This window comes from Salarias fasciatus, chromosome 5 (genome assembly GCF_902148845.1).
Source record: "Salarias fasciatus chromosome 5, fSalaFa1.1, whole genome shotgun sequence".
NCBI lineage: Eukaryota > Metazoa > Chordata > Actinopteri > Blenniiformes > Blenniidae > Salarias > Salarias fasciatus.
This window is the reverse complement of record NC_043749.1, coordinates 19,164,786-19,187,202: the sequence shown is the minus strand read 5'-3', so window position 1 is coordinate 19,187,202 and position 22,417 is coordinate 19,164,786. Positions and strand designations below refer to the sequence as shown.

The 22,417-nt window shown below is 40.9% G+C and overlaps 1 protein-coding gene across 1 annotated transcript; it reads left to right on the top strand.

The window, feature by feature from the left end:
- Window positions 1-231: 231 nt before the first annotated feature.
- Window positions 232-22,260, top strand: LOC115388202 (adenosine receptor A1-like). The gene is made up of 4 exons (XM_030091178.1): window positions 232-241; window positions 6,113-6,123; window positions 20,927-21,272; window positions 21,396-22,260. The coding sequence occupies exons 3-4, from the start codon at window positions 20,944-20,946 to the stop codon at window positions 22,048-22,050; spliced, it is 984 nt and encodes a 327-aa protein (XP_029947038.1). The 5' UTR covers window positions 232-241; window positions 6,113-6,123; window positions 20,927-20,943; the 3' UTR covers window positions 22,051-22,260.
- Window positions 22,261-22,417: the final 157 nt, after the last annotated feature.

Here is a 22,417-nt window from a genome sequence, read left to right as displayed (position 1 = left end):
AAAAAGACATTATCAAGAGAGACAAAGAGAGGGATCGCATTCGAGTGAAGAGAACAGAAGCGAACCTGGAGAGACAGAGAGAGAGAGAGAGAGAGAGCGAGAGAGAGCGAGAACCTCAATAACGCTTTTTGCCATCCATCCAGCTTTAGCTCACGCAGCTGACAATTGGGGGTGGGAGGTGGGGGGTGGGTGGTAATGGCTAAAATCCAAGATGTCAGAATTTCACTTTTCCTTTCACCTTGTTATTCTCAGAGACACTCCTGAACCCTGCCGCTGCAGCCAACACACACACACACACACACACACACACACACACACACACACACACACACACACACACAATACAGGTGGCGCAGTATACCTATCATTCCCTCCACACACCATTAACAAAGCAAGCCAGCCAAACATCCATTCACACACTGGTGATTTTTGCCATCCATTCAGAAGGCCAGACAGGCAAAGTGGCCCCGAGCTGAATGAACATAACACAAGGAGAAAGAGGGGAAAGAGAGAGGGATGTGTCATTTAGGGAACAAAAAAAAAAAAAATACACACACAATGTGGACGCAGGTGAAAAACTGCTGAGTGAGAAAATCCTGCTTAGAAATGATTGAGAGCAGATGTTAACCACTCATCAGGTGGACCCACAGTAAAGATAGATCATGCACGCCGCAGAGTTGTAATGTCTGCAGTTTACCTGGCCGACAACGAGCACATGGTGAGAAAACAAATGACTGCAGAAAGAGAGAGGATCCCAATATGCCTTCTTGAAATGCTCGTCATTACAGCAACTCCAGAAGCACTCGGCTTTTGGCAGCCAGATAAAGCGAAGGTCACAGAGACATGAAAAGGAGAGTGAGAAAGCGAGCAAACACCAGAGAGGGGAAGAGAGAGAGAGAATTAATGAGTTGTCGAGAGTCAATCCACTCTTAGAACAACTGTGGGTCTGATATCCTAAATGGAAAGACGGCCGTGTGAGTCGAAGAAGGCGAGAAACGTAAAGTGACATGGTTTTTGACCCGATGTCCAGTTTGAGAGTGTAGCAACAGCATGTGTGAATATTTAGTCTCGCACAGACTGAAAAGTAAATTTAACTTCATCTGCGAAGGCATTCCTGGTCTATTGATAATGCGTGTAGGCACTATTCAGTTGGGTCTGTGTGTATGAAGAATAGCGACTTGAGACAAAGGAGAACTTTGGTATAAATATGCCTCTGTCATCTGCACCATAAACCTTGACTCAGTCCCAACAAGGACGAACATAAATGATGTGGTGCAGCAACATAAGTTGGATCTTGACTTTAAGGACAGGCACCCCAACAAACGGCAGACTGCTTGGGCGTACTGCCAGGGGCTGGCAGAAAACACCCAGACTCTTTCCTCTGTGCATCAGCTGGAGGGAATTAGTTGTCCGGTTAGGTGCATGTGTGTCTAAACATGTACATCAAGGAGGAATAACCCTCATATAAGGAGCTTGTGTTACTATGAATAGCACCAACTGACCTGTTTGTTGTTGTAAACAGCACAAAAAATACAAAGTGCTTTTATTGTGCTTATTTTCTATCACTTTCTATTTTATTCTATTTCATCCTTCACCTATTCACGTTTTGGCATTAACTGGGCCTCAAATATGGAATTTCAAACCATGCCATGTAATCTGTACTGATATAGCAATAAAGAATCCTGGAATCCTTGATTTACAACATCTAAAAAAGTGTTGTTGACGAGTGCGCCTGAGGTCTTTCCTGAACCAAGTTTCCCAAGACTTTTTAGGGCGACTTTATTATCATAAAGGTCTTTTCTGCATTGTACTCCTTAACTCTTGGAATCATTTCTTATTCTCTTCTTTGCACCTGTTTATACTGGAGCTTTGACATCTCCTGTGTTGTGTTTTTATTGTTTTGCCAAGTTCACACTCATTTACCGTAATGCTCCATATCTTTGATGACTTCCTCCACCAACACATCCAACTTATATCCCATTTAATGCAGTGCTTATGTGGCCGCAGCACTCCCATCTGATCACTCCATGGCAAATAGAAGCAATAATGCACACAAAACCTTAATTTGAATACTGCATACATGTAATGTCACTCATGTTTTATTGTTAGTCGATAACCAGCAAAACGCAAGTGAACTAAAAGCGCAATCTATTTGCATGGGCATGCAATTTAGCACTTTTGACATAACATCGTTGTAAATTGGGCTCAAGTTGTCTAATAACATGGTACAGTTTATGGCACTGGCAGTGAATGCACCATTAGCAGACTCATCTCATAGTTGCGTTACCCTGATGTGTCTCCATTTGTCTTGCCTGACCAAACAAACATGCTCGTTGTTCTAAGACACATGCTATATTACCAAAAGAATTTGCTCGTCTGCCTTCACAAACACTTGATTGAAGTCCCATTCAGACATGAAGTTTGGATGACTGTAGCTTAAAAACTCTGCAGAAAATCGGCGGCCTCAGCTTCTACACACCATACTCTGTGATTTTCCATGACCTACCACTGAGTTGTTGCTGTTCCTAGTCACTTCCACTTTGTTAAAGTCCTACTAACATTTGATTGCGGAATATTTAGTTGTGAGGAAATTTCAATCAGCGCAGCTTATTGCTTAGATGGCCTCCTATCACTGCACCAGGCTGGAATTCACTGACCTTCTGAGAGTGACTCATTCTTTCTCAAATGTTGATAGAAATAGTCTGCGTGCCTGGGTGTTGGATTTTAAACACCTGTGGCCATGGAAATGATTGGAACATCTAAACTGAACGATCTGGATAGCTAAGCAAATACTTTCGGCAATGTAGTGTACCTCACTGCTATCTCACACTCAACAAAGCATGCACAACTGGAAATGCAGTATGTCATGTGAAAAAAAAAATGAAGCCGTTGTGGTCTGTTAATCTGTGGCATGCCAATTCCAACTTACTTCCAATTCATGAACTTAAAGAAAGTAAAATTAACAAGTGTATTCATGCTGTCAGTCAACATTAAAACCTTATAATTAGGTTCAATGTTAAAACATTTTTCTTAAAGAAAAATCTACATTCAGTAACTTTGAGCATCGAACTATCCATTGCAATGAGCTGTTTTTAAGTCTTGTATGAGTACAGTACTGAGGACAGTCTGTCTTTGAGTGCTCTTGAGACTACAGTGCAGAAACATCTGAGCACATGGGTAACACAGCAAAGTGCTAAATCCAAAAGACACAATAAAAAATCTGATGTGTGACATTTATGAGGTGGAGAGACAAGAGGTTAGATGAATTTAAGTTCTAGTAAATGTTTTTCTTTCACTTAAAAACCAACAAACCTAAAAGAACAAAAAACTGAAATTCTTGTTGGTGTTTGTTTTTTTTTTTTCATAAACTTTTTGCTGCATATTGATGATAGTATTTTGAGTAAAGACAGTATGCAACATATCCCTTCACCAGCAGACCAGGCAAAAAAAAAAAAAAAAGTTCAATATTCTATCCTTGTCAGCTCTCATGAATTGAGAGTGAAACAGACACAGTAATTTCAGCATGCACCACTGCACACTACAGTCTTCACACCAGGTATGTAAGGTAAAAGGTGTTTTAAAAATATCAGATTTTAATGGCTAACCTTTAAGGAATATATGTCACATCTTTACAGATCAAAACTCAAGGTTTTTACACTGATGTACATTTTATAGCCGATGTGCCGCAAAGTCAAGTATGTACAAAGAAAGTTCATGCTCTGAGAAGCATAATTTTAATGAAATAAATGCACGAATGAATAAGATGACTATGCACACTGTAATATTATGTTGCCCAAACCAATAACAGAAAATGTGACTCAGACTTGAAAGTGATTTGAGCAGAAGCATGAGATGAGCTGCAGAAGTATTATTATGAAGCAGTGTGTTTAATGCTATTGCATACTCTACATAAACACCTGCTTCTCTGACAATAAAGTGATTCTCAATGTAATGTACTGCACCAAACAAGTTACATTTTGAGGAGACAACCGTCGATGTGCTGCAAGCCCACCGTAAATCAATAGTATATACAGGCCAAAAATACCTCGATAAAGATGAAGTAGCTATAGTGTAGGTCAATGAAAGCCAGTTCAGAATGAAAAACAAACATTGAAGAAGCTGAAAAAAAACAGTACTCCAAAAGGTTCAGTGAGAGACAGATAGTGTTTACAGAAACAGGCTGTGATACGTTTTTACTGGCTGCATTATGACTCCACTTCTTACTGCTCTATCGACACTCTCCAAGCAATTCACACCCCTTCTAACACACACACTGGCTTTTTGATAAAGAATTATGACATTAACTTTCACTGCCCTGGGGTTGGGTCTTCATCTGGGGCGTGAGGGACTCAGGTTTGAATCTTGGCTGATGCATCAAGGGCAAAAACTAGCCAAGTCTACAGGAAAAAAGGGGGCAGCCAAAAATAAGTGCCTTCTATAATCTCTTCTCCTCTATTGTGAACTACAAAGACATGAAATTGAGTTTCAACTCTGTAAACTGCAGTGCAAAGGAATAAAACATCAGAAATGGAATTAAAATATATAAAAGGTATAACTTTCCATCAATTCCTTTGTGTGTTTTTTTTTCATCTTATCGGCTATTCTGCCTCAGTCAGCATCTTGGCAGATGAACTGTGGGCCATTTGGAATAAAGTGGGGATAAAAGTCAAGAAAACAGAGTATCATGCAGTTTAATGTCTGTCTTTCAACTACAATAGAGCAACTGAATTCTTAAGGAAAACAGAAGAATTTTGGGGGGAAATATGTTTCTAATCAAAAGCAGCAACAATTTGGACAATTCAGTGAAACTAAAATCTCATCTCCATCCTTTTAGAATTATATACTGAACCTGAGGATTGAATCAAAATGTCAGATAGAAACATAATACTGCTTTACTTCCATATTCCACATAATTAATAACCTTTTCAAAGTCGTATAAGACAGGCTCTTTAATAATGGCACAAAAACTGACAGGGGCTGAGTGGCTGACTTGATTGTAGAGCAGGAAGCTGTTTGCTAACCTGTTAGCTATGAACAGCAACTTCTCACAGGAAAGCACGGTAAAACTAGTCTAGCACTGATGCACATGCAAGAAGCTATATTGGCTATTAAAGAAAAAGACTGTGCTTAAAAGGGGTTTTATTCTGATTGCAGAAGGATGTAAAACAATGACTGATTAGGGAGGCAATTAAAACAATATCTACCTGTTTCAAACCATTACGGCAATTACTTTCTTTGTTCAGTTTACCATGTCAAGCATCTCAGAGGGCTGATCTGTATCCAAGCAATAAAAATGGTAAGAACATGTTTGGAGACAGAGCATATGACTCCTAATATAATTCTCCGTTATAAGTGGCACATGTTCGACATTTGGATGGTAGTAATCAGAACAGGTGTCTAAGAAAGCCTAAATGATAACAACAGCTCTAAATAGCCTTCATTTATGTAACACTTGTAATTTTTCAGTCTGTTTCAAAAAGTAAATAAGATGTTAAACCGTCAGAAAGGCAGGGACCTGATTTCTAAGCACAGTCAATGTCTTTTATCGCACCTGTGGAAAGCAAAATCAATGCATGCACTCAAACACAATGAGAGGCATGTATGAATTCCATTTGACTGGGGCCGGCTCTGCAGTCACCCCCTTGACATTGCGCCGCAACAGTGGCACGTATGGTAATGGAGATGGAGAGTGTGCACCCCCAGCCGAGTGCAATAAGATGACAGAACCTGTGGACTGTGGAAACAACTGGGCTGTGCAGAGGCTCCAGTGAAGCGCGCACACACACACACACACACACACACACACACACACACACACACACACACACACACACACACACACACACACACACACACACACACACACACACCCCTCACCATCCTGCCTGCTGTAGCAGGAGGACGACTAGCTCACCCCACCAAGTCAGCTACAAAAAGAAATGGCTTTTTTAAATTCACAACAGACAATTCAAACATAAATTAAACTCTTTTAGCCAGTGGCACAACTCTTGCATCATGCATCTCCTTTTACAGTTCACCTTTTCAAAACCCAAACTACGCCCCAGCACCTCTCCCAGCTCCAGCGACAGAGAGGCAGAGACACAGCTAGCAGCTAACAACAGTGTGCAGTGGTCCTGAGGGACTGGAAGGCCTGGTATAATTCCTGAATACCAGCCCGGCCCCTTGGGGATCCATGACCTGCATCTCTGGCCCTGTGCTCTCTGTCTGCCTCGCCTCGGCTGATGTAGCGTGTGGTGCTCTCCAGTTCAGAGCAAAATAACACACACATACACACACACAAAAAAAAAATATTAAGTCTGGCACCAGGGCATCTGCGATTTATCCAGGCAACCTGTGTCGGTTGAATTATCAGTCTGACCTAATAAAAATAATCATGTCTCCAGCCAGTGCTAAATTTAGTATCTACTTAAAATACAGAGGACATAAGCGCGCGTGTGGTGGGAAATGTGATGGTGAACTTTGCAGCACAACCGTTTCCAGTGAACAGCCCTCTCTGGGTTCAGCTGTTAGATGCGAGCGGAGGAATCCTGGGAGATTTGGCTACTCCCACATCCTGATGGTGCTGAGCAGGGAGGCCTGATCCCGCGGGGCGCATGAATACACTCAGAAATGATGAAATCAACAGCAACACCATGACATGCTGCGAGTGACAAGTGTAGTTGCAAAAAAATCAAATACACTTCACAGACAAGTCACGGTGAGGCAAGGAAAGTGCACAAAAGAAGCAAACTAAGATAGACTTCTTTTACTGGAATCAGGCACAGAAACTTGACATTGATTTATCATATTATGATCTCACTCATAACTCATTTGTAACTTTTCCCTCTATAAATCTAATTAGGGAATTTGTTGGACTTTATATTTTTCTGCTATTTCATGAGTAAATATCCCATCAACTTTGAGTCTGGGGACTATTGATTGGTTATATTTGGTAACTTCCACATCCCTTCAAAACAAACCATAAGAAACTAATCACATTCATAAACTACAAGCTAGTATGTACTAAAGGTGTTGACAAACACACAACCACTGTGTCTAGAAAGTCATATTCAGAGTACTTCCATTACTAAAAAATCATTAAGGCAAAGTAATTTAATTTGTTGACACAAACCAGTGGAGACTTGGTGTGTCATGGACCTTGGGCGGACTCATGCACAGGATGAAGTTCAAAAGTCAATTAAGGATATGATCCAAAGAGAAGGAGTCCTGAATGGGCGATCCAAGGGTAAGTCCAAAAAGAGGAGAAGATCAAACATGAGGAAGAAGGGGAAGACATGGGTGAAACACATTAATGAATGAGACGCACCAAGGGAGGACAGACAGGAAGGACAAGTGAGCAGAGATGAGATGAGACAGCTGACTGTCAAAGTAAAAGAGGAAGAGATGAAATGGGTAAAACACCAAAACGCTATCACAGAAGAGGACCTCACATATTGATGCTGCATAAAGGCATGATTTGGGAAGTATGTGGGGAAAAAATAATAACTGAGGATTTCTGTGCTTCAGGGTAATTTCATTGACAACATATTTAATGGCCTGAGGTCTATTCTCTGATCACATTAGAATTGGCATTACTAGTTTTGATTTCACATGGTCTCAAATTAAAATGATAATGAGAGGTATTGGACATCACCATTAGCAGTTGTGATAACAGAATATTTTCTGTCAATGGAATAATTTTCTTAACAAAACCAAAACATTGGAAGGCTGTCAGGCATTTGATTGGGTTAGATTATAAAGGCCAGTGACTTTTGTAACTCAAAATAGTGCAAATCTTGTGCAGTCCTTGTGAATTTTGTTGAGTTCACAGAGGCTGCAGCACTAACCAGACCCGTAGACCTCTTCTTCATCATTCATACTCAAGAATTACTATTGCAACAACGCATCATGAGTAGGGTAAAACTAATCTGTCTCACGATGGTCTCACCCAGCTCACGTTCCCTATTAGTGGGTGAACAATCCAACGCTTGGTGAATTCTGCTTCACTATGATGCACTCATAAATGCAGGCCAATGCTGTGAAAAACAGAAAGTCAAACGTTTCACAAAAGTCTTGTTGGATTGAAAAATCACGAAAGAAGTACAGTACTGAGCGAATGATTGAGGCAGCTGTGAGGAAAAATCTGCATGAGTACTTTTAACAAGTCATGTACTTATAGCTAAATTTTTTAACATAATTTGACACAAATTGCAAATTAATTACTTTGAGGGAAATCAGTATTTGGTGTGACCAACCGCTACATTAAAGAAGCATTAGTTCTTCTCAGCATCCAGTTTGTGGCAAAGGCAGCATTAAATCTTACTGTAGAGCAAGTCAAAGGTCTGTAAAGGTCTTCTTTATACTAAAGGTACTTTTTAATAAATACTTACTGTTTGGGGATGCTTTCATGCTGCAGAATACATTTGAAACCAGTCAGACACTTTCCAGGTGATATCACATGATAGATAAGTACAAATAAAAAAAACCCCATCCTCCAGCTTTTGAACAGTATAACTAGAGCTAGCACACACAGACTCTCTCCATCGTCCAGCAACAGACAGGTGAACATTCAGTGGATGACAAGAACTGGATCATTTGAGACGATGGAGGGCCGCTCAGTGCATCATGAGGGACTACTCTGTAAATATCTTTTCCGTTGGGCATTATGGAAGCATCTTCCACTGAACCTTTGGGAATTGTGTCTTTCATTAAATACTGACTGTGAGGAGCAATGTCATACATCTAACAGACTAAGAAGCACAATTTAAGTGATAAATATATGTACCCACTCTCTCTAACAATGAAAACTTAATTTCTTGATATGTTGTCACATCTTGTTTAAGCACGTAAAAAAATACCCACAAAAAATGAACTTTCGATGCTGAATGGGTGGGGGGTATTGATGGCTGTGAATGTGAGAATCCAGACATGATGGAAATCTTATGTGTAAAGACCGCAGCTGTGTGGAAGACGCCAAGTTTGTGGATGTGTGGACCTGTGATGGATGTGCCGCTGTCAGCGCGGCGTGGCCGAGGAGAATGCTCTACCTCTCCCCGCTGATGTTCCCTCTCCTCCCCCTGTTCCCCCTGTGTTAGTGTCACTGAGGTCTGCCCTGCAGCCTGCCTGCATGTGAGGAGGATTTTGTCACTTTCTATCAGTTAGTCTCAGTCCCCACCACACACACACACGCATGCACACACACACATTTTAAACATCTCCCCCTCCCCCGGTTGCAGACGCAGTTACATAACAGCACGAGGATTTCTGGGCTAAGGGATGTTTGCACCCCCTCTCTCCCTGCTCGCTTTTCTCTCTGCATCTTGCTTGCCTCTTTTACTCCCATCCTCACACACAAAAGCACGCCCACACGGTTTTCCTTCCCTGCCATATGCACATCTTCACACACACATATAAAGACACACACGCACACACACACACTTGTGTAATTTAATGGAGTCCTGATCTCCTTATATCAGTTTTGTTTCTGTTTTCTTTTTAAACCAAGCGATTCAGACCGAACAGAAAATACAATAGATGCAGGGATTCTTGAAGAGAAGAAAGGACACAACTGCCCCCTGTTGCCTCTCAGGAGAAATGCATGTCTCTGTGCACTGCAGAGCTATTTATTTCCCAAGCTCAGCCCTCCACATCAAAGTGAGTTACATGTATAACAAAACAAAACTCAGGTGAACAGCGATCTATTTCTTATTGTGAAAATGTAAGTCTGGGATTATATTTGATGAAACACTTCAGACAGCACACACACAGCACACTCACCCAGGTTCAGTCTCTGTCTGGCATGAAAACATTTCAAAGGCTGCCCTCTGCTGTCCAGTCGATGCCACCACATTTCTTAACGTCAGTTTTCCATCCCTGCATAAACCTCATCGAGCTTTTGATCCAGTTTGAACAGCTCTTTTGAGAATGGCACATAGGGATGGTCATACATATGTGATGGGCAATGAGTTGCATTGATCTGCAATGTATTGATGGCTTCTCCTCTGACAGAAAAATGACGACCACAGTGAGTGATGTCGCAGAAGTCGTGGCATTTAATGGCTCGCTAGATTACAAATCGATGACTCCTCTGAAGGAGAAAATTTCCGCCATTTAATGGCATTGCAGCAGTCGGAGGAATGATGAACCACGAGACAAAGAAAGGTGAGTAAAAGGTTAAAGATGTTTCTTCGGGTCCACAGAAACATGCAAGATATTCAGCAAACAAGGCAGACATATCTTCTTTGTGCACCTTTCTAACAGCTATGGAAAGAAAAGATGACAGTTAACTGACATTACTTCAATCAAATGTAATTCTGAAAGCATCAAACTCTATTTCATTACATGATTTGAAGATTTTGATTTTCTTTAGGAGACCCAAAGCTTTATTGTCAATATTTCTCAGCTTTACAAATAATATTTTATTCTGTTTTTATCTCGACAGATATTCTCTGTCTAATTTTCCTCAACAAACCCAGTAGCTATCACTTCCCATGAAGCAAACTAACGTAAGCACAGGAAAGCACGTACTAGCAGAAGCAATGCAGGAAGGTCATGACTCCGTGGAATTCATAAATCTGTAAATGAAAATGGATGTGTGCATGGGCTTCTGCTGAGAATAGGTGGTCCCACTTCGGTCACTATTGAGAGGGATTATTGATGCAGAACAGCACTGAAGTGTTCATGATGTAGCTACATCCATCCTGATTGAAACATATTTTATCCCTCATGCTCAGGCCCAACGGGCTGTCGGTTTTGCAATGCTCTGGTTCTGTCCCTGCTCGTGTTTTAAGTCTAATCTCTTTTTGTGGAAATAACAAACGCAACGCGTACTTAAAAATACATGAAGATCACATTTTGCCTTACGTGACAAGATAAGCTGTGATTGCATAAGGATTTCTAAGGGGTTCATAAAAAATGCCATAAAATCCTTATCAGTTGGCCACATTGTCCTTTTTTTTCCCTTGAAACAGCCAGCCCACTATATTATTCCTAGAATAACAGTAAGCCACAATAGGCCTTTGTGCCTCAATATCTGCACTCGCCATCAGACAGGCCCTCTACATCAAAGTGTTTGTCTATTATTTACATGGCATTCATTACAGCACAGGGACAGAGATGCCTGAGTAAACACACAAACAATCCTGCGTCTGGTCAGCCAACGGTCCATTATCACGGAGAAACAATTGTTGGCAGCCACAGCTTTTGAAGGAGGTCAGTCAAATCTGAGAGCGTATTATTAAGTATGGGCTACGCATTAGAGTAGTGGTTTGCACTGTTGTCTCACAGTGAGAATATCCCCAGTATGTGTCGGGGGCTATTGTTGTGCTAGCATGTTCTACCTGAATGTGGCTTCCCTCCCACAGTTCGAAAGCATGTGTTTGAAGTTAATGGTTCACTCTAAAATTCCTGTAGCTGGGAATGTGAGTGTGTGTGATTGTCTCGGTGTTTTATCTGAATGGCCAGGGTGTACTCTGCCAAATGTCAGCAGAAAATAAAGCAAATCTAAATTGGGTAAAGCAGTACAGAAGATGGATGACTTATAAACTATCTTCAAGAAAATTCTGCTGATTTTTTTGTTCTGTTTTTCCTATTAATGATGAGCCATTAAGAGGCCAAAGTAAGTTATGATTTATGTAACTGTGTATGTATGTTTTGAAAATATGAAAAACATGAATATACTGAGCTGCAGTAATAATCATCTTGATAGTATAAACACTGTACCGATCTTATGCTTAACCATTAATGAGCTAAAAATAATCTCTCACACATCGAAAAATCTTATTCCCACACGTTTGGCAAAACATCTACACAAGCAATACAGACGAGAGTGGCTGTGATCTATTGCACTCTAGGATTCAGAGATTAGCATCATCAGAAGCAAGACATCAGAAACACAAGCTGGACTTTGGGTGATGCCATCAGAACTGAAGTGAAATTAAGGAAAGTGTGAGGGTTTCCTCTGATCCTATACATGTCTATGAGCAGAGATTAACTATTAACTGACTCAAGATAGTTTTTTCGGTAACACTTTACTTGAAGCACCCGGTATAACGCATTATAACTAGTTATAAACACTCAAACGATCACAATGCTTTATAACCCACTATACAGCATAGAATTAGGGTTAGGGTTAGGGTTTGTGTTAGGTCCTGATGTTATAAAGTATTGTGATCGTTTATGAGTGTTTATAACTATAGTTATACAGTGCTATAATGTACTTATAATGTGTTACACAATGGTGCTTCAAGTAAAGTGTTACCGTTTTTTCCTATGAGGTTATTAGGTTTTGTGGTAACACTTTACTTGAAGCCCCCCTGCATAACACATTATAAGTACATTCATAAAGCATTATAATGCCATTATAACATGTGTAGCTGTAGTTATAAACATTCATAGATGATCACAATGCCAGGACCAAACCCTAACCCTAACCCTAACCCTAACCCTAACCTTAATCCTATGCTGTATACTGCTGTGTAGTGAGTTATAAAGCATTGTGATCATGTATTAGTGTTTATAACTACTTATAATGTGTTATAAAGAGGGGCTTCAAGTAAAGTGTTACCGGTTTTGTTGTTTTCTGTTTATGGCTTTGGTTTTTCCCAAGCTCCTCACATGGCATCATTCTCTCCTCGACCGCAACTAACGAGAGGGAACCAGGGCACCCCGACACAGTTTAAGCTTCGGCCAAGTCAGCTCAGTTCATCCACTGAGGACGAACTGAGACAGAATTATCAACGTGAAATATCTGCTTGTGGTCTGAATCACCTCTGCTAATGCATTAATAATTTTTTTTTTTTTTTTTTTTTTTTTAAGTTTATTTATATAGCACATTTACAAGCGGCTTAGCCGTGCCAAAGTGCTTCACACAAGTGCAGAGAAAAGAAACAAACAAAAAACGGTGAAAAGACAAAACAGCACAAACAAATTAAAACACATCTCAAACTCGAGCGCCAAGGAAAGACCTAGCTGAAGGCCAAGGCAAAGAGGTGGGTCTTCAGCAGTGATTTAAAAATTCCCACAGACTCGGCCGCACGGATGTGGGGGGGAAGGGAGTTCCACAGCCTCGGGGCAGTAACAGAAAAGGCTCTGTCCCCCCTGGTTTTTAGCCTGGTCCTGGGAATGAAGAGGAGGCGTTGGTCAGCCGACCGTAACGCTCTGGAAGAGTTGAGGGGGCGGAGAAGATCGGTCAGGTAGGGAGGGGCGAGGAGATGAAGAGATTTAAAAACTGTTAAAAGAATTTTGAAATCAATGCGGTGGCGGACGGGGAGCCAGTGAAGGGAAGCGAGAACCGGAGTGATGTGAGCGTGTTTTTTGGTGGAGGTGAGGAGTCGGGCGGCAGAGTTCTGGACGAGCTGCAGGCGGTGGAGTTGGGCTTTATCAATACCGGTGTAAAGACTATTGCAATAATCCAGGTGTGAGGTGACAAAGGCGTGAATGGCCTGCTCTAGCCCCGCCTGGGGAAGGTAAGTTTTAATTTTGGCTAAAGTCCTCAGGTTGAGAAAACTTCTTCTGATGACTGCGCTGATCTGCTGCTCGAACTTGAAGGAACTGTCGAAGACCACACCAAGATTCCTGACAGCTGGCTTGGACTTCAAGGCAAGAGTACCCAGGGCGTTGGGCACATCTACAATACAGTTTGTTGTTGAGATTTCAACTGATTGCAGTGTATTCTGCCTTATCCACAAAAGAAAGGCATCTATACACACACAGATTATTGGCACAGGCAAGGAAAAATATAGCCTGTCTCCAGTGATTTCAACTGAAATGTGTGGCCTTGTATCACAGACTCCACCCTGTTTGAAAAAGTGGTTTAACTGGCTTGTGAAAACATTGTAAATTGAATGTTTTGCTTTAAAACAAAACTCTGAAAAACACTCCCTGACAACTTAAAGAAAGAATTTAAATGACTCTAAAGTGTCTCAAATTTGACGTCCATATGATGTTACGGTATGGGGTCTCACTGGTAACCATGCCCATTCCTTCAAAGAGTACCATCCTTTCTCCTTTCAAGGCCTCTCAGCACATCGTTCCAGGTCACAACGCACCCGTCACTTAGAACTGGTGATTTGAAGATGACAAATTCAGTGGGCTCGAATGGCTTTCACTCACCGCATGTCAGCTCAAGAGAGCATCTTTGGAAAACGATGCTATACAGGATTCATGTTGTGGTTGTCCAACTGGCAAATCTACAGTAACGACAAAAACATTTGGGAAATATCCGAAGGTAAGAGGTCCCACCACATATTAGAAAAGGTAATTTAATAAATAAATAAAGATATTCCTGTTATTCATCAAGGACATAATAGCCAAACAATACAATCGCAACCCTTTTTAACTTAATGTGAACTACTTTAACCTTAAATTGAAGCCATCTCTACAGCGCAGCTTTACTCTTGGGGATCAAGCTTTTAGGGAAAAGGCTTTCTGTGTCAGATCTGTTTCATTTTAGTCACTCCCATCTAAGTAAAACCAAATCCAGCAGGGTGGTACAGAAATGAGAAACCCAAAACAGGGAGGTCAAAGGTGGTTGGAGGGTATGTAAACTTATGTTAACATATTCAACCTGCGTAACAAGCTGGCTTACCCCAAACACGCATCTTTTCCTCAATCTCACTAACTCCTCTACGGAATCTAAATGACTCAAGCCAAAGGGCACTGGCAGCAAATCTGTACGACAATAGCAGTTTTGACAAAATGGCAGCATTTGACACCCTGGGAATAAGAATGAGTTGCTTCTGAATTCAAGCTTCAACGCCTCTCTGCTCCGCCAAATGCTGAGAATCACCCAGCTCATCCTGAAGCCATCTGCAGCCCATTCCACCGAGCCTAACGGATCTAACGAAGATATATCTCTTTACACCGCTGCAAGGTCAAGGGCAGCATGGGCACTTGGCAGCCAGACGGAGATCTTCCTTCCTGCTGCAGCAAGTCATCATCATCCGCAGAGACTGGCTGAACTGACTGGGCTCACACCTCCTCCCTTCAAATCGATAGAAACAGGATCATGGGCCCAGGATGAGGGGGCAAGCATTTTGACATTGCTCTCGTCCACCAGCACACGTGAGAACAGGACTCAAGGGAGCTTCGACAGCCAAAATTATAAGATGGCAAAGCAAATGCCAAGAATGGTATAATTACCTTGACAGATTTAGACCTGAACACCAACACATTCTCATTTCTTTGAGTACACACAGACAAGTCACGGTTTCAGTTAAAGTGAAATGCAAAAACATCCAAAGTCAAACAGAAGTCCTGGTGTTCATACTAAATTAATTTGCACGGCAACAATCAATTGAACAGCCAGAAAGTAAAATTACCCCAAAAATTTAAGATTTTGATCAGCATCTAACACAGTTGATACTTTCTTTCAAGTTAAAATGCCAGATCTTACACATAATAATTTACTGGGTAAAATTTATAACAAAGTTATTCATCAAGAAAATAACGAAACCATGATAGAGATAACCACTGCAAATGGCGAGAAAGCTATAAATATTTTAAGCCATAAAACAGGTCAGACATTCAGCTGTGGTTTATCTTTTAGTCCTGCTCTAGCAAAATAAATCCAACACAAGAAATGGCAGGGGTAGAATTGATTGTTTTAATGGTACTTGCTGTATCTAAAGTGATTTTGCCTCGTAGCAGACCCTTCGTGAGACAGCTCGATTGAAAATGTACCACATCTCCATGGCAACCGGCAAAAAGAGATGCAGAGACACCAGTCTCCACAAGGCAAATCATAGTAGAAAGGAAGTCCTTCAGTAAAGTGTTCCCCTTCTCTTAAGGGGGAACCATAAAGAGATGGTGAGATTTGTTCCTACTGACCGATGCAGCCATCTTTCTGTCCAGAGGAGTGATTGATACACACTTGGGGCATGCGTGGCAGTGGAGAAATGCTGAGGAGGCATTTCTAGGGAAATTCACTCACATGGGAGGAATCGGAGGCGCAGTGTGAGGCTTTCTGTAGCCACTTGTAGCAGTGAGCAGAAGTGCTGGGCAGGTAATGGAAAGCTTTCGTTGCTTCTGTTGGTAGGACATTGTTTTCACAGAAGAACGCTGACAACGCTGCACAATTGCACAATTGTGCAATACACTCCAATTTTATAAATAGCACTTTTTAAAAATGTGCATTGTCTATTTAAAAAAGGGCGTGCTGAACTAAAAACTGTTTTAAATGCATTGTGCATTCATGCTCTACATGTCAACATATTTGGCCAATTAGACGTAGCTTCACTGCCCTATTCCCACTCACTAGGTAGATGTGAGCAGCTGAGCTGCAAAACCATGCAATACAGCAGGTGTAAAACATATACTTGCTTGTATTTTTCACAATTCAAATAATTATTGCAATACTGAAAAAGATTGTTGCATATTATGTGTTCACTTGACCACTTGCAGCCTGAATAACTGACAGAAATATAAACAGAATCAAATGAAAGCTTATACATCTGAAAACAAGGACAGGGAGGTGGGGTACCATGAGGTATAAAGCGTGAGGGTTTTAATATGAGTTGAAAAGGTATTGTAATTTTTTTGAAGTGACAAAATGTTCAACGTATTTCAATAAAGTCATTGTGTTACAACTAGCCTTGGTTGATTAAAAAAAAAAATCTGAAGTGGACTGAGAGCCAAACAAAAGCTACATACATTACAGTAAGGAGGGACCTGGGGAGTCTTTCCCAATAATTATATCATTAGTAGAGGCATCTCAGAGGTTAAGTCCAGTATAAATTGTATTGATTCATTTGCAGAAAATCTGTATTTGCACTTGACTGGACCTGAATGATTGCACTTTTTCTAATGCTAATTATAGGCGATGGTGAAGACTTCCATTCCCTGGACCAGCGGGGATTTTCAGCAGCCATTTGTTCTGCACTGCTGCATTCGATTGACAGCGCCTTGATTATTTCAATCAGGCAAGGTGGTGACAGCATTGAGCCACAATGGTACAGGCTTCCTGAGAGACATTGCTAGGACTCCACAGAGGGGCACAGAAGGAAATTGCCATGCTGCAGAGGTAAAAATGTAGGAGGTCTCACTGACTGTCATTGATTCACTTTTGATCAGATGATGGTCTTGGGATGAGAACAGCCATAGTCCAAAGTTTTACAAAAAAAAGTCTGCATAAAATAGCAGCTTAAAAATCGAAAAACCTCTCAAAGTTCTTTCTGAAATACACAATTTCTTCATCAAACACAATCAAGTTCACAATTAATGGGTTAACGAAGAAAAAATTATTTCCCCAAAGGAATATGTATGATGATGACTGTTGTTATTACATGCCTCTTCATAGAGCTTTCATCAACCAGATGAAGAAACAAACATGCTGAAACCATCACAACAGCAATTAGAGTAAAATCAGCAGTGTTATTATTCTAATGTCACAAAAATATTCAAAGTCATGGGAATTAAAGTATTTCATCGAGCAAATATTTTCATTAGGTTGTCACTTCCTAATTAAAGGATGTTTGCCTGTAAAATACACAAAAACATTACCTCTGATAGAAATGTATCATATAAGGACAGTACATTTTTACAAAAAAGAAGTGCACGGGATAAGCTTGAAAGGACACATTACAAAACCTGTGGTGAATAAATATATAACCATTCATGAACCAAATGGATCAAAACACATTAGTGTATGCAAGGAGGGGGTGTGTGTCATAAATAACCTCATGTCTTTCCAGCAGTGCAGTGATGAATTTGCAGTAATGAGGTTTTGTTGAGTGGGAGCATATTTACCAAATTAAATTGAAACAAAACTCATTCGATTCTTCACAAGTACATGCAACTTGCACTGTTTTTGCCAAAGCACCTGTAACAAACGCAGAAAAGTGGCATGTGTTAGCATGCCTTGCTAGTAAAGATATTGATCAGGGGGATTATAATTACGGATTCCAGTCACACTCCTGGACAGTGAGGTGCCACCGTGCAGCAGACTGCTAGCTCCTTGCTTGTAGCCTGTAGCTAACAGACAGCGTCGGGGATGAATGGAGCCGGTGTGAGGGGTCTTCCTACCTTTCAGCACCACCACCACCTCGGTACCGTCTGCAGCGGGGGCAGGGGCAGCATCTGCGGCGGCGGCGGCGGCAGCCTCCCCCTCCGCCTCGGCGCTGCTGGACGGCGGCTCGTCTCCCTCAAACAGCTGGTTCACCTCCCCCTGGATGTCCGAGGGGCGCCGGTCGCCGTCGCTCTTGGAGACGGTGAACCTCTGGCTCATGGTGGTCGCCGGTGAGACAAGCTGCGGGTCTGCTTGCCACGGTGAAGAGGTGACGCGGACAGATGGAAGCAGCGGAAAAGAAAATGCTCCCTTCTGTCTCTGGCTGTGAACTGACAGTCTACCAAGTTTACCGCCCACTACTCTGTCCTGGACTAAACAGCCGCTCTTTGTCGGGAAATAAGATGCGCTGAGCCGGGTGGACCGTCTCATCAACCGGTGTCTGCAGCTGGGTCCTAAAGCCGATTCTCAAGTGTTTCTACGGTTGGTTGATAATGAGAAACACAGAATAACTGTGTTTGGACGACCAAATCAGTGTTCTAATAACCTTCAGTGTTGTCGTTGTTGTTTTTTAAAGAAAACACTGAAAGCCAAATCGTTCCATGGGTTCTAAATTGGCGTTGCTGGGCAACCGCAGAATCAGCGCAGCTGGGCTGTCAATCATTGAAGCAGCTGTGGCCCCGCCCCCTCTCCTCCACCGGGAAGTTACAGGGACTTCAACAGGACTGCACTCCCCACACACACACACACACACACACACACACACACACACACACACACACACACACACACACACACACCCGCATATGTTTGTCATATGTCACCCGCACTAGGTCTTTTATTTAAAAGTAGTTCAAAAGAAAATAAAATGTCATTCAGTGTAAACAGATGTGTTGTATTTCATTGTCAGTGAGGTTGGTTATGGTTTACCTGTATGCTAGATATGTGGAGTGAAATTAGACAAAATGTAAAATAATAATAATAATAATAATAATAATAATAATAATAATAATAATAATAAAAACAGCAGGAGATATTAAATAGCTCCCATCAGAAACAATGAAATAGTGTCAGGATGCATTAAAACAGTAAGAATTTGAGCTGTTGAGCCACAGTGTGTCAGTATTGTCCAATATTACACGCTGATCTGATGACAGCTTACACTCAAACATATGCTTCTCAGTTGTCATCACTTTTGTACAGCTATTTGTCTGGTATTTTTTTGAAGCATCCATTCAGTCGCAAACAATAAGGGAGCACTGCAGATAAAGGTTTGTGCCATTTCAAAAGCAGATTTAAAATGTCCATCTGCACAGTCTGACTCTAGAAAGGGGAAAAAATAAAAGATTAAAACTTATAAAAAAATATACTGGTTAGACAAAGGTTTATTTTAAGGTAAGAAATGCATTTTTAAAGTTATTAAACAACATGCTGTCTTTAAAAATCATTTTAAATGTGGACCTCTCCTACTGTATTGATGATGATTAGAGGTGTGACTTTCTGTAAGTAAAAATCTTTTGCTCATATTGTTGAACAAAAGACAAAAAAATATATAAAGATTAAAACTATTCAGGTTTTGTTTTGTAAATATAAAAATAAATCAATACTTGTTTTAGAAAAGTATTTATAGAATAAAGTGGCAAAAAGTTCAATTTCCCAAACAAAAGTACAGCTGACTCGTGACTATTAAAGGTTAAGATAATTATTTGAAACCTTTTTTAGCCTTCTTTGGACATCAGTTTTTCTCTGGATGATTTGTGGGGTTTTTTTTTCTTTCTTTCTTTTTTTTACATTGTAAAAGCTACAAAAAAAAAACTCCGAAGAGGAAATCATTAACCTAATAGCAAAAATGTGGAGGTCAAAAAGATGACTAGGAAAGACAGTGATTTTGGACTTTGATCGCACTCTGATAAGCATTCTGAAAGGCAGAGGCCATCACCAGTAAGGCAGAGAGATGCAGCAGTCACAGGAGAGCACAGTTATACAGAGGGCAGCAAAAAGGTACTTCATCAAATATGTCTCCAAATAGCATGCTCGGCTTCATTTCCTCTTCAGTCTTGTTCTTTGAACCTCAACACTTGAGGTTCAACCACACAGGAAACACAATGTGGCTATTTAAATTGGTTACTGCACGCGTCAGAAACATTGTGGGGCTTGTAAACTATTTGTGATACCTTTGTTCACAAAATGAGACCTATTCAGCCACGTGAGGCCTGTTTAATGGTCAAGTGTTAAAATTTCCTCATGTAAGAATCACAGATTTGTTATCAATGTGTGGACCAATGCAAACATAACTAACTTGAGAATAACAAGGAGACCGTTTATTGATTCCAAAAAAGAGGGTGATGCTTGGCCCTGCATTGAGATAATCAAATGATATTTGGATTTTGCTGAAAGTCATCATATCTATTTTGACTTTGACTAAAACAATTTGTGGTTTCACTTTGGCATTTTATGGGCAGATAAAAAGTAATACAGGTCAGACGTCTGCTCCCTTGATGTGTCAGCATAATAAAGCCACCCAAAAGGCAACCTCTTGGAGAAATCATCATATTCAAAGACAGTATTCTCTGACAAGTGCCAATTTAAGTATTTTCTGAATAGTTCCTTGAAAAATAATGAAAATCTGAGGTTTTAATTAGTTAATGGAGGCAAAAAGTGAAACTGTCTGTGAAAGAGAGGCTGTTTGGTCATTCTAATACATAAGCACAAATGCATTTCACAACAATTTACAAGATGATACCCAATCTAAAACAAAGTAGAATCCCTTTGCTATCACTGCTTTTTAAAAGAAGAGGTGTATCTTTTTTCATTCAGGATGTGGTTACTAATGCACACTGCCTGGTCGTGTTTGGTTTTTTTAACACTGACATGACAACTAAGCTGTCAAGAGAAAATTCACTTCCTCTGAGATCTTTTAAACAGCACACAGAGGAGACACGATGGGTGCAGGAGAGGTGATTTACACGGTGGTGGAGGTGCTCATCGCTGTCAGCTGCTGTCTGGGGAACATGCTGGTGATTCTGGCACTTTGGACCAGTAAAAGCATCCGGCAACCCACCTTCTGTCTGATCGTCTCTCTGGCTGTGGCAGACTTTCTAGTCGGCTGTGTGACCGTACCGATGGCTGTGTTGGTGGACGGACGGGTTGAGACTTCATTCCACTCTTGTCTCTTCATCAGCTGCCTGGTTATTCTCTTCACCCAGGTTTCAATTTTGTGTCTCACAGCGATTGCTGTTGACCGCTACCTGCGGGTGTACATCCCTCTGAGGTAAGAATTTTTCAAACAAGCTCTTTTTGGAATGAACTTCTGTGTTTTTGGCCTCAATTTTACTTCTTAAGTCCCACTACTTTATGTCAAAGTGATAACAATCATTACTTGTTTTCTTTATAGATACAAAAGGACCATGACATTGAGACATTCTCGTCTTGTGGTTGCAGCTTGCTGGCTTGTTGCACTGCCTCTGAGTTTCGCCCCCATGTTTGGATGGCCCAACCCCAAAACTGTATCGCAGTCTGCCAATTCTACACTTGTCTGCCAGTTTACTGCTGTTATCCCCATGTCATACCTGGTTTACTTCAGCTTCTTCTTCTGTACCTTAACACCACTGCTGGTGATGACTTTCCTGTACATCTGTGTCTTCTACACTATTCGAGGAAGCCTTAAAGATAAGCCAGGTAACAATGCTCAAAAACAGACTGAAATCTACTTGAAGAAGGAGAAACAGCTGGCTAGGTCTCTGTCTCTGGTCTTGGCCTTGTTTGCTGTATGCTGGATCCCCCTCAACATAATGAACTGTATGACTTACTTTGGCAAGGAGGAAGATGTACCAAGAGCAGCTATTTATGTTGGCATCCTGCTTACTCATGTAAACTCAACTGTCAATCCAATTGTGTATGGGTTCAAAATACAAAAGATCAGGACCGGTTATGTGGCCATCTGGAAGTGGTGTTTTGCTCGAGCGCCATCTAATCAAGTCTCTCACAAAAGTCCAGTGACAGACAGCAGCCCTTGCAACGACTTTACCACCGTCACTAACAACGAGTGAGAACAGATTTCCTCTTTTGTCAAAGACTGGCATTTTTTTCAAACTATTTGCTGAATACTCCAATAAAATAATACAAATCTCAAAAACTCATTTTTGCTAAGTATTTAGTGCTTTCTGTTTCCCTCCAAAATTTCCATAATATAACAGTGCATATATCCAGTGGCTATTGTTGCTTATGTTAATACACTGTCGAGTATTATTATATCATGACATGAGCTGAATCATATCATAATTATAGACTGTGACATGAATGAATTGAGAACATTCAGAGAGAGCATTATCAAGGGGCCACTCATATAGTTAGAACAGTGAATAACTGTACTGTTTGAGCAGTGTGTTTTTGGTTTTCCATGTTTCATTTTCTTAT